At 41.2% G+C, this 13211-nt stretch overlaps 1 protein-coding gene across 1 annotated transcript in view; it reads right to left on the bottom strand.

Annotated features, from left to right (window-relative positions):
- cpeb4b (cytoplasmic polyadenylation element binding protein 4b) overlaps window positions 1–9705 on the bottom strand; it is a 31794-nt gene extending 22089 nt beyond the window's left edge. Inside the window, exons 1-2 of the mRNA XM_063894973.1 lie at window positions 9294–9705; window positions 7263–8500 (exon numbers count right to left, since the gene is read on the bottom strand). Of these exons, the coding sequence (XP_063751043.1) occupies window positions 7263–8453 (1191 nt within the window). The 5' untranslated portion in view covers window positions 8454–8500; window positions 9294–9705. The remainder of the gene's footprint in view (window positions 1–7262; window positions 8501–9293) is intronic.
- Window positions 9706–13211: the final 3506 nt, after the last annotated feature.

The raw sequence follows: 13211 nt of genomic DNA, 5'->3' as shown, positions 1-13211 counted from the left end.
CGCGCGCACACACACACACACACACACACACACACACACACACACACACACACACACACACACACACACACACACACACACACACACACACACACACACACACACACACACACACACACACACACACACACACACACACACACACACACACACACACACACACACACACACACACACACACACACACACACACACACACACACACACACAACAGATTAGCCGTGGGCAAGACACACAGGATTTACAGTGCAGTCCAAATCAGGTCTATCTATGAAAGCCTGCCCATTCTAACCCAAGGCCATAGGTATAAAGATAGAGGACATGGCCGGACATGGTGTATTATTTGGTGGCTTCAGTAAAATATAGCTTGGTAGACATGGGGGAAACAGAACAAATGTAATAGCCATGACCCGATCAAGTTAAACTTAATGGAATGGAATTTACAGCGACCGTCAATAACGATGGATCGATTTGCATTGACCAGGCTACTGCAAAGTGCCTTTACCATCCTGACACCATTTTTGAGTGTTTGACCCTGGATCAGCAAATGTGTACTGCACTGATCCAAAGCACTGGTTCTGAACAAGTAGAGTGAATCATCAAATTTGATATAATCAATTTGAAAAGTAGCAGCGTGGGCTCAGTGGTTCAGATTGTGCACAAAAAATTATAAACCTGTGTGGGCATTGTGGGAGGCATGAAACATGACCTATGGGTTCATTTATTAGTGTCAATATAAAGTCATTACATTTAGTCTGCATGAAAAAGTTTATTCCTGGGGTAAATGCTATACTAGGAATTCTCCTATAAACAGCTCACCTGAGAGACCTAAAAAAGTGGTACTGTGATCATATTGGACAATGCAACTTAGCAAATGCTTCCGGAGTTCTGCAGAATACTAGAGCTGCACTGAACCATTGTTTGTAAATCTGTCGAAAAACCTAATAAGTAACTGATCATTGATAATGTTAATTTTCTTCAAGTCAAAATGTCCATTCCACAATGTGAGGATTTGCTGAATATACTGTATTTCTCCTTAGAATATTTTAAAACAAATATCTGTTGGCTTTGAACATCAAAACCGGTTCTGATGTCTTACTTACAATTAAGGGATTAATCGAGAAAATGACTTTATCATATCACACAATTTGTACCTAGACCGAGCCACAACTAGTCATCACCAACAGATGTCACACAGCAATGAGATAATCTGGACGGAAAAAAAATCTGAAATCTCACAAAATTAAATGTCTTAAATACGCCTTATTTTTTAAATGTTGAAATCACAAATTGAATCCAATTGCCTGCAAGGTAACAGAGCTTTCTATGCATGTTTTATTCTTAACCACCACATAACAGGGAGGGCAACCTCCAACATATTTTGATGACATATAGGAAAATAAAAAAGTGATTAATACAGCATGCTGGGGGTGATTAAGTCCAACATTAATCTTCAATGTCACCTGCCTGTTAATGAAAAATGGAAGTAGAAGGAGGGGGGGAAGAGCGGAAAAGTCAAAGAAAGGGCATAAAGAAATATATGGTGTGATTTTTAGGTTTTTAGAGACCTGCAGTTATTTAAAATTCAGCTGAGATTCATTTGTGAGAAGGCTGATGTTTTTACCTTATTTTTTATCCATCTAAATCACTGGTCACCAACCTGTTTAAGCCAAAGATCCCAGATCTATGCCTTTGTGAAAGGCAAGATCTAACTATTGCAGAATTGATTGAAAAAGACAGCCCAGCCAATACTTCCAATGTGAGGCCTTTTAATTAGGCTAACTGCAATCATATTGCATAAAATCATTTTGTGGTTCCAATTTGTGGATTTGATTAAACACAACATAACTAACATGTTAAAAAGGATTAATACATATATATTTACATCATACCTATAATTTTAAGTTTCATTCACTAATTCATTACAATCCTAAATATAAATGTATGTAGCTTATTTTCCATTTGTTTGAGTGAAAGAGTAAATTAAATGTTGAACTGCGAGGCTTATCCACTGAAGCTTCACGCAAGTTACAACATTTAAAATTAACATTAAAACTTCTTATTTTAACACAAGTTCTAAAACATTTCTCTATCAGTGAATGGAGCTAAGTCCAGTGAGTTTCAAACTACGTAGCATCACTTTTCATAATGCCATCAAAGGGCAAAATAGTCCTGTTAGTAACTAAATGCTGTCAGTGAGGGCTGTGTTGTCCGGCTCATAGCTACAGACAGGCATTCTGAGGCAGTCTGTCAGGGGTCAGTAAGGCGGCCCCTTTACTTTGACTTAATTCTTTTCATCAGTGGAAAACGCCACTTCACAGAGCTAAGTGGATCCAAAGTAGGCGCTCACTTTTAGTGCACATGCATTGAGAAGGGGAAACTTTCGCGGAGCCTCCAGCATGTTAGCTAACTGTTAGCTTACCTACCGCTACCTACCAGTGCTGTAAATTCACGTTTGCATTGCAACAGTTAATGGGCCAGCTCTCTTCTCTTATCTCATTGGTCAGTAGCCTACTCTTCTCTAATCTAATTGGTCACAATGCTACCCTGAAAAAACATGGCTGATATAAGGGAGCTCGTAAAAACAAACTTTAATAATGCATAATATATTTGTGTATCCAGGTTTCTATTATTTGCGATCGACCAGTTGGTGACCACAGGGGATATGATTTAGATTCTAAATCCCCAAGACAAAAGGGAGACAGAGGAAAGCCCGAGGAGTGAAGAAGGAAATGGCAGATTAAAGAAAGGGGATGACAGAAAGAGGCAAAGCTAGTGGCGAGTTACACCAAAGTAAAAAGAGAATAAAGGAGGGCAGGAAAGGGAAGCAGGTTGAGCTTTGATGCTTTCGATTATGTTTCTTCCTGGTCAAAGAATTTCAAAGGCCTGCTATGACATAAAAAAGCCCCAACTGTCAAAAACAACCTATTACCCAGTGCCAGTGGAATGGAGTGTGAGTGTGTGTGTGTGTGTGTGTGTGTGTGTGTGTGTGTGTGTGTGTGTGTGTGTGTGTGTGTGTGTGTGTGTGTGTGTGTGTGTGTGTGTGTGTGTGTGTGTGGTTTTAGTGGAACATTTGTGATCGAGGCAGGGAATTAGACTGATCTGACACCTTTGTTGCATTTGCTGAACTGGGCTAAACAATTCAACACTTCCGCAAAATATCTGCTTTGTGTTCTTCTTTTGTTCAACACATGTGCAGAAGACATAGGCCAGGCACTAATTAGGGCTTATGCACTCATGGGCATGTGCAGATTCATACACACACAAGCTCTGTTATTTTCCGTTTCAGAGCGTCTTTCAAGGCTGTGAGAAGGGCACAATGAGGCTGTATGAGCAGCAGAGTTATGTGCTTGGCAGAAAAGCTTAGGCGACTCATTAGTGTAAAAAACATTTCTTTCATTTAACACCAATGGCAGAGGTAATGGCTGAAACCTGGGGCATCTAGAGCCTAAAGGTTAGGAGTGTTTGTTAGTTGACATGCATGCAAGAGAATTTGCATGCACATTTCACAAATAACTGAAGGAAGGCTACCTGAAAAAAAGGAAGCCTCTTGATTTAAAATAAACCTGTATGCTTCAACATTATCAGGTCCTTAACACTGAAGTGTCATCTCCTAAATGGGTAAAAAAATTAAAATAAGTAGAATGATCAGACAGGTGTTTCCACTGCAGGCATGAGGAGGTCGTTTAACAACAGCACTGTAAAAGGCTGCAGTATCTCTAAGCTACACAAATAGTGAGGAGCGAGCTGTAACCAACAGTTACCCAGGCAGCTTACTGAGACAATATCCTGTCCTGGCTTAGGGCCAGGCCTCTGACCTTGAATTTCACAGGTGAGGAATTAGTGAACAAGGAAAGACATCAAATGTGCGTGGGAGCTCGTGTTGGCTCCTACTATCAAAAAGCTTAGTTTCATTGGTGACTCCAAAATAGCCCATAGGTGTAGATGCGAGCTTAAATGGTTGCCTGAAATACCAGCCCTGTGATCACTAGATGTATGTCCTGGTGGTACACAGCCTCTCGCTCCATGTCAAGTATAAGCAGGTATATCTAATGAATGGAGAGAAGAAAAGCTTTGCTGGCATTTAAACGTTACAAATCTCTGGCCTGAGGCTAGTTACTAGCTGACCAGTGTATTAGCAGTTAGCAGCAGTGTGCCTGGCCTGGAGCCCATCCCCAAATACTAAAGCTGCTCTAATACAGCAGTAGCCCTGCCTTCTGCAGCAACAGCCACAGTACTGGAACATTTTTTCCCTCTTGGAGCTATGGTGCTGTACACCATTTTGGATAAATGTCCACCAAATGGAGTATGGCCTGGATCTCAAGTTACATCTACACATTGAGCATATACACAAAAATGTATGGCATGGCCTTAGGCAACTCAAAGATAGTGCCGAAGTGGGACAAGAAAGGAATCTCAACTGTAGCAGCTAGCTCTTTTTAGATTCCTCGCCAATGATTTATTGTTGTTTTAATGTGTTCCCATTTCCGGACTAGCATCTTTCGGCAAATGTTATGCTACTGTTTGGGGGAACTATCTACTTTGTCCCTGTGAGCCATTTGTTACAACCACATCTAGTCCAAAAGTATATAAAGAAAATAAAGAAAAGATTGAAATAGCAACGCAAAGCCACCCATCGTTCATCTTTTATGTCAGAGCTAAAATGGAGACAGAGGACTTAAATTGAAACAGTGTGACAGTTCCTCATGGGTTCTGTTAGTTCATGTTTACGGGAGCCACTGTATTTCAGTTACCAAACCTGGGGTTGCTTTGTGTGAGGCAACATGTGTCATGACTCATGAATCATCTGAGCAGTGCATGATCTCGACAAGACATGACAAGAACCATTTTGAGTACAGCTTTTTTTAAAGCTCAGCAAATCTATTCATCTAACACATTTGTCTTTTGCGATTTGTCAGAATGTGCAATACAATGTTAAACAATGTATGAAAATAAAACGGACTACAGATCTTAAAGACTGAACTGCACTGAGGAGACCTGCAACAAATAAACTTGACAATTGGTGTCATGTGTAATAATTTATCAGTTTTTTCTATTGTGAAAGCTTCAACGCTGAAACATGATCTATTATCACAAACAATTGACACCTTTTTTGCTATTCAATTACGGGGAGTGGGAGAATACCATGTGGTTACATTTCAGAAAAACACCTGATATGCGGTTCATAATATGGTAATTACAATATTATTATATATTATATATTATATTATGTCACACTGACAGAAATTACTTATGATGTTACAGCATCTAATATGTCTGCTGTGAGTCAGGAACGTGTTTATATTGGCTCTCAAAATATAATTTTATATCATCCTAGACATTAAAATGATAAGTCCTATTGGTGTCAACGTATATCTTCAATTCAGCAGTTCATATTTTTTTCTAATTTACCAAAGCTATATTATCAACCCCTTGTTCTTCATAAATTGGTTACACTTGCATAATCACTCATTAACAAGCACACACACACATGCTGTGCCCATCCTCCACCTGTCCTTGTAGTATCAAGAGGGCAGAAGGACAATGCTACTTTAGCTGATCTCATTCAACGTGATGACTTGCAGCTACAGTCGTGCAAGCTTTAGATTAAATCTGACAACATGGGGAATATCAGGAGGGGCTCAGTGGATGCAGATTCACATTTAAGAAGGAAAAACATTTTGCTCATGTATAGCCTTTTATATGCAGCATCTACAACCATTTACGGATCCTAAGTATGGTGTCAATTTTGAAGCTGCTTGAAAGAGTTAAATTTAGCATAATATAACTCCATAACATTTACAAGAATTAGGCCCTAATGATTTGGAAAAGTATAAACCTGACCCCATGGCAACCTTCAGCAATTAGGCTGTTAGCTAATGGTAAATAGCTGCTCGCAAGGTAAGCTTTGCCACTTATTCAGCAATAAGTGCTGACATGTCTTGACATGTCCTGACCAACATCCTTACCGTTTGGCCTGTGGTGCACTGTGAGTCATTAATTGCAAGTAGACATAAGACAACTCCATGAAAGGTCACAGCAAGCATCACTTTCTGAAGTATAAACTCAGGCAATTTGCTAGTTCGGTGGAAATTCCTTACTTAGCATGCCCAATAGGTAGGCATGGCCAGGACATTAAGTATTTCCTTACTGGTGGTCTAAGAGCAATTAGTAATGCTGTTGTGCTATTGTCACACAGCTAAAACAACACAGTCAAGCAATCTTCCTGACAATAAATAATGTCTACTACATCCAAGATAAAAACTGATTGCAATGAGGTAACTATCACTGATCAGAAGTTAACATGGAAAACTGCCCAAAGGTCATAAGGCAAAGGATATGTAAAGCACTTAGAGAAGCCTTTTATCAGGGAATCAGGTCTAGCTGGCCTGTAAGAACCCTCCCCCCGCCTCCTTGTAACAACGGACAAAATCAATCATCAGCTAGATCAATAAAATGATTTTATCTCTTTGCTGACTTTACCTCTTTCTATCAATTGTATTTGCTGTTTTCTAAATGGGTTAATACAATTATTCACACCATCGTCATTGTGAATGGACCTGGCTATCAAAATCACACGAATAGGCTGGCATTTTGAAAACGAGCTGCAAGGCTATGGCAGCAATGACCAGGAGATTAATTAAGCGTTAATCCTGAACTATCATTGGGCATTAGGCTTGGGCTATAAACATTAATACTTTGCTTCTGGACAGAACAATAGAAATCCAATGATTATGTCTACATTTTTCTTTACATCACAGCCTATGTCATCCCGCGTCCATCCATTCAGGTTCTCCTAGCACACTCTCTTGCTCCATTTCTAACTCCCTCTACCATTTCCGCATCCCTTTCCACGTCTTTTTCTCTCCATCCATGATGCCCCCCCTACTCCTCACTACAACCCCCCAGCTCGTGTACGTGGCACAAACCACTGCAGTGCCACATTAGTCATCATAAGGGACATACAGCTGTGGAAGTACAGAGTCCAAGGACTGATTTCTAAGCTAACACAGTAACAAATGCATCATGTAAACCCATACCCTCCCCCCATGTCTAAAAATAGCAACTATACCAGATAGTGTAATGAAATCAACAGCTAGCGAATGACACAGCGATCTTTAATCATTACGGAAACAAGTGGCACTGCTGATAAATATTCATACACATGAAAACACACATGCTAAGGTAAGTAATCATCACAGGTTTTTTTTTAAAAGAGTGTTTTCCAAATCATACAATGAGACTACCACAGGTAAACTGACCTGAAAGGGGAAGATGTTATCACTGCGGCCAACTCCATCATCCATCCAAGACTTGGGGTTGAAGCCTGCGGGACTGTTTCGAGGGTACTTCTGGGATGCCACATGGTTGTTTGGGAAGGTCTTCTTCAGTGGAGAGATAGAGTTGATGGGGGTCATCCCGCCATTCAGCCCTCTGCGATAATCTCTGCCCTGAGACCCTCCCCAGCCACCGCCACCACTACCATAGCCTCCTCCCGGACTCCAGGATGTGGAGGAGCCAGGGGAGGGAGAGGGGCTCTGGTAGCTGGCTGGACCCCAAGGGGACGGGGGCTTGTTCAGGCTGTTGGACAAATGCGGCAACTGGCTGAAAGCCGGATTCCTGTGAGGAAAGGGCGGAGGAGGGTGTGGAGAGGCCGGGGAACGTCGATGCTGCTGGTGTTGGCTATGAGGGTGTTGGAAGTGAGGGTGTGGTGGAGGAGCCGCGTGGTGCTGGGACAAGGCTGCCGCTGGTCCAATTTGAGGGGAGAAGTTCCCACCAAACCCTGGACTGACATGGTGTGAGAAGTTCTGGAACAGCAGGGGCCCATTGTTGGCAGAGGCCGGGTTGAAGAAGCTGACGTCCTCATTGATGATGGTTGATGGCGCCGGTGGAATGGCAGCTGACCAATTATTGAAGCCAGTAAGCGATGACGAGGTTGTACTAGACTGCACGGGGCCATTTCCCCCAAGACCAGATGTCTCCTGGTAATCAAAGCCTGTCAAGACAGGTGACTCAAGACGTAGCTGCTTCTCCTTTCCGTTACTTCCTTCAGACGTGCCGTTGTCAGTCTTGGCATCCTCTGACCGGGCTTTTTCCAGTTCTGAAATGATCCCACCACCATTTCCAACCTCCTGGTGACTCCCAGGGGACAACTGTTGCTGCTTTTCTTGCGTTTCTTGCATTTCCTGTTGCTGCTGTGCTTTGGGCTTCTCTTGGCCCCCCAGGATTTCGTCTTGCACGCTGTTATGGGTGGCAGAGGCAGGGAAGAGCCAGGGAGAGCCTCCTGTGGTGCCATTCCCTGCGGCTGTGGTGCTGTTTATGAAAGCAGCAGGGCTCTGCGACACATTTTGGTGGTGGTGTGGGGGCTGCAGATGCGGGTGGATTCGGACTGGGAAAGCAGACTTGTTGCCAGTGTTGTTTTGAACTAGGACTCCAAACCCGTAATCCCCCATTTGTTTTCTCCCCCCACACACAAATGCTATCCCGTGATCGTTTGGTCCTATTGAGAGAAGAGCACACAGGATGGCAGGCACTGAGTTAGCAGTCAGCCTTTCTCATTGCACTATAGATCAAGGGATTTAGAAACAACTAGGTGATGGCCATTGACATGTTTTAGTGACATAAATATATATTTTTTCTGTTGGGACTTTAAATCTCCCTTAGTGAATGCCTAAACATATGATAATCATACAACACTGTCATGAATGAGCTCATTCTTGCACTGAACAATCTGTCCTTATTACTCTGGTCAGTTTAAAAATGCCAACCAGTTAACATTACATCTTTAGCTAATTATAACCCCGTGACGTTGCCAGCTTGTAAGTCTTCAGCTGAGCTGCTGGCATCCACTAATATAGCTTGAAACACTGCTGTGTCGAGTCGACACAATCTCCATTTGGAGAGACCAACTGAGAGATTATGAATTACCCACAATGCAACCTTTAAGAAATCTCCGCTGTACAAAATATCAATGAACGTTTATAGAATTAACAATTAACCGTCATAACGTTAACAGCAAAATTACTCGACCTTGTTTGACAGCTGTCACCAGAGATCAACCTCTAAATGTATCAGATATAAGCAATACCTTGAATAGTGTCTGATGTTCATTATTACATGTTTACACGTCAGTTAAAAGCTGACAACCAAGTGGTTGAAATATACTAGACAAATTAGCTTGCCGGCTAACATTTTCATCGGTTGCTAATGTTAGCTAGCAAGCTACCAACCGTTAGCATAAATGCTAGCTAGCTGGACAGGCTGAATACAGGGGAATAAAAATGTCTTTTCACCTTCTGATCACCAGCTTCGACCTCGGCAATGTCTGTCGAGATCCTTCCCTCCTTTCGAAAGCAAAAGGTGGTGTCCTTGAAAAATGAGTGCGTCAGGCAGATCTTTTCAGAGGCGATTTGATAGCTGACTCGTACAGTGCAGTCGGTCAGCTTTTTTTCTCCCTTCTCCTGACGTGTCCTGCCTGCTCAATGACACAGCTCTCTATCCTCTAATCTGGACTGTGTGATCAAAGAGCTTTGTTAACGTGTCACTGAGTGAGATATATTCTGCCGCAGTTGTTTCACAAGCCTTACTCGATCGGTTTCATTGTTCGTTTGATTTGCTGTATATTTTTCTTGCTAACTGTCTTTCTTACGGAGCAAGCCTGATTGCTGTGTGCTTCTTTGGGCTGCCCCTCTCTCCTGAAACCGACCGTGGCCGAATGACAGCGAGAGATCAGCCGAGACTCACTTCCGCTTCTAGCCCCGCCCCTCTGCACCGTGATCACTCCCTCCAGAGCCACACCTCGGTATCTGATTGGCTGGACGAGCCGGCAGCCTCGCCTTATTCCTACAACATTTAAAGGCCATGCACCAATAATACAACCATGCCATCCGTAAGTACCGCCTACTGAGGTCAGATATGATTTTAAAAAAAGAAAAAGAAAAATCCTCCCAGCAAGCACGGTGCTGTCCTTTCACGATTCAGCCGGTATCAGGTCGTGAGAAAACTGAGATGCCCAACCCCCCCCTCGAAAGGATGGCATTGCCTCAGAGAAGGAGCATCCGTTGCCTAGGTTTTTGATGTCATGTTCCTTCATGGTAAATGTGGAAATCAAACAGGAAGCTATGAAACAATTTCTGTAGCTGTTTCTTTTATATCTTTATCTTGAGTAAACGTTTTTCCTATTTATTTATTTATGTATATGTTCTATGTGCCATTCATTATTTTATGATTCCTCTTTATGCAGTTTTTGTTGACACTGTCCTAGAGGTTTTGATTTATTTATAGTTTTTGGTATTGAGGTCATACTTAATCGTGGTGTTTTAGTGGACTGCCTTATATTAAGAGGGGTTTCTGCCTCTTTCATGTCAGTAAATGTGAAGGATAAAGGTTAGACACACCTCTCAGTAGAATGTAGTCAACACCACCTTTTACTATGAACTCAATAATAAACATGTTAACATGTTTCCAACAATGTCAACATACACTTGACATTATGAGCTTGGTAAAGATGCAGGTTATGGCAGGACTGTTTTATTGGATTGCATTCAATTGTACAGCAGGTAGCTGCTTAGTGCATGTGGTATTGCATATATGTTATGGTATACAGGATTTACTGTATATACAATAGCTTTATTAAAATCCTGTTAAGAAATGTAATCTCCCTGAAAACAGTTTTTCATTGGTCATGGATAATAAAGGACATGTGAAGAATTTATATCATCACATTGTTTTATGCCAACATGCCACATTTGATACAATTATAAAACATGTTTCTTATAAGAATCATTTGCATTTGCTATATATTTGTTTTAATTACGTGCTGTTTGTGTTAGCTTACAATAGAGCCTAGAAGTAGGAGAAAAAAAGCTAGCCTGGCTCTGTATAAATGTGCTGCACATTTATTGGACAAATTCCTGGAGGCTTGTCATCATTGTGTGGTTGGCAGGATATAACGTGATAATACATATGAGATACTGAGGTTTAGATGTGCTGACTTGCTGGTAGGCATTTTTTGATTTTACCTTATTGAGAGGCTAGCTGTTTTCCACCTATGTCTAGAATTCATGCTAAGCTAAGCTAACACCCTACAGGCTGTATCGTAATATTTAATCTCCAAAAGAAAGCAACAAACTTATTGCCCAATATGTGTCTGACCATCCAACCCTATTCCCCCCATTACCTGCTCACACCATTTCCCATCTCTCTTTATCTCCCTCTGTGTCCTCCTCTGTGTCCTTCTCTCCTGTATGGTCATTATCACCTCGAGGTCATCGAACAGCTTTGACTCTGTCAGTCTTGCCGACCCTCAACTGGCAGAGTTACATACAGCCACAAATGGCTATCTAATAAATCCGTCACTTCAAGTCCAGCTGCTAGAAAGTGATAAATTAGGGAATCCATTGTGGACTGCATTATTAGATCTGTACAGAAAGGATGAGCAGTCTAGGGAAGTTGGGTGATGGCAGGGTTAGGGAGTGACCGGCTTTTAGTCATCCGATTAAAAAACTAAAGTAATAGATTTCATAATGTCTAATAGTAACACTATTTACATTTCACTGGCAAGCTGTGAAAATATCCTCCCATGCAATATAAGTCAGGGATTTTTTTTTCTGACAGTAAAACAGGTTTAATTTGATGCTGGAAAGGATAAAATGCAAGCTCTCTATTCGCTTAAAAGTGGGGACAAATGAAAAACTGTAATCACTTTTAATGTTTGCCGAGACCAAAACCCTTTACAACAGCAAAATATTCAGGTTTTTGTAAAAGCTTTTCACCCTACTAGGGAACACAGCTGATCATTATTGTGGTTGAATTATAGTTTTGAAAGGATGTATGATTTCAAGATAAAACTCTCAAGCTCACACTGTTAAATTGTAATTGTCAGTTCCATTTAAATATCATGCACTGTAAGGCGTTTGCGTAATCAGAAAATATTGAATTTAGTGTGCAGGATATTCTAACCACTTTGTCTTCTTCAAAATAACATGGTTAGTTTGTTCATTGTGAAATGATGATGATATAATAATGCAGAAGCTATCTTTGAGAAATAATTATTATCCCTGCATTGCTTTTTAATCAATGTAATAGGTCCAACACTATGCAGTACGGCAGCTAACGCTTGTCTCATGCATTTCTTTTATATTTTCTCATTTCCATCTGTGACCTCCATTCCATTTCCTCATTTTCTAATCTGCATTTTTTTCCACAAACCAAATGTTGAAGTGAAATCCTAATCGTATGCTGCAGGGCAAGATCAGCACGAGGAAGGAGTCATGTTTGACAGTCTTAAATGTGCCTCGCAGTATTTCTTGTAGAGCAGAGTATTCCTCTCACAGAGGGGCGGATGTTTGGGCAGAGTGTTCACAGTTAAAGGGTTTCAAGGACGGAGTAACCAGTCTTACAGGCCTCACCTGGGAGACAACACCCTCTCTTTATTCTTTCCCTTTCTCTGTCTCTCTTTCACTCTCTGTCACATTCCCCATTTCCAAAACCAAGAAAAAAGCATATATACTTGTGGAAATAGTTGTGTAATCTATACTTCTACAGTTTCAGTCCAAAATGCACACAAAGCGGAGAATAAATCAGCCTCTGTATCAAATCGCTAAAACGCCATTTATTCTGGCAATGGTTTGGTGTGTTCTCTGCCATATCCAAGACTGGATAGGTGCTATGAATAAAACATGGATCCATTAAAAAATTAATCGCCTTTTACCTTAGGCATAATTATGGTGTTTTCCTCCAGGAGTGCATGTGTGTGTGCAATCATTTGTATGTGTGCACAGAGGTGCCTGAGTGCAAATGTGCACATGCTAATTTCACAACTCAAATGTTGACGATTTATATCCTAAATTATTAAAATTTCAATCTGAAACAATTTCATGGTATTCTGATGTTAGAGATAATACCGCAGTATTTTCATTTGGGCTTGGGGAGGACAAATAAAGAAATGCATTGTGATCCATCTATCCATCGAAAAACATGACTGTTTTCCAAGTTGACATTTGGGACGAATACAAGGTGTTCTCAGCAGTTGTATTTGTGTAAATGATATATATGTTTTAAAGATAGATGATTTCAAGACAATGTTAGGATGCCTCATGATGTGCTGTTGTGTGTCTTATGAAATATTCAGGGACTGTATGTGTTGCTAACAAAACGATGTGGACACACTCGTGGGTGGCTTTGGGACACAACAAGGACCTCTGGGTACA

This window comes from Eleginops maclovinus, chromosome 11 (genome assembly GCF_036324505.1).
Source record: "Eleginops maclovinus isolate JMC-PN-2008 ecotype Puerto Natales chromosome 11, JC_Emac_rtc_rv5, whole genome shotgun sequence".
Classification (NCBI taxonomy): Eukaryota; Metazoa; Chordata; class Actinopteri; order Perciformes; family Eleginopidae; genus Eleginops; species Eleginops maclovinus.
Note: the sequence above shows the minus strand (reverse complement) of the source record. Positions and strands in the feature narration are given on the sequence as shown.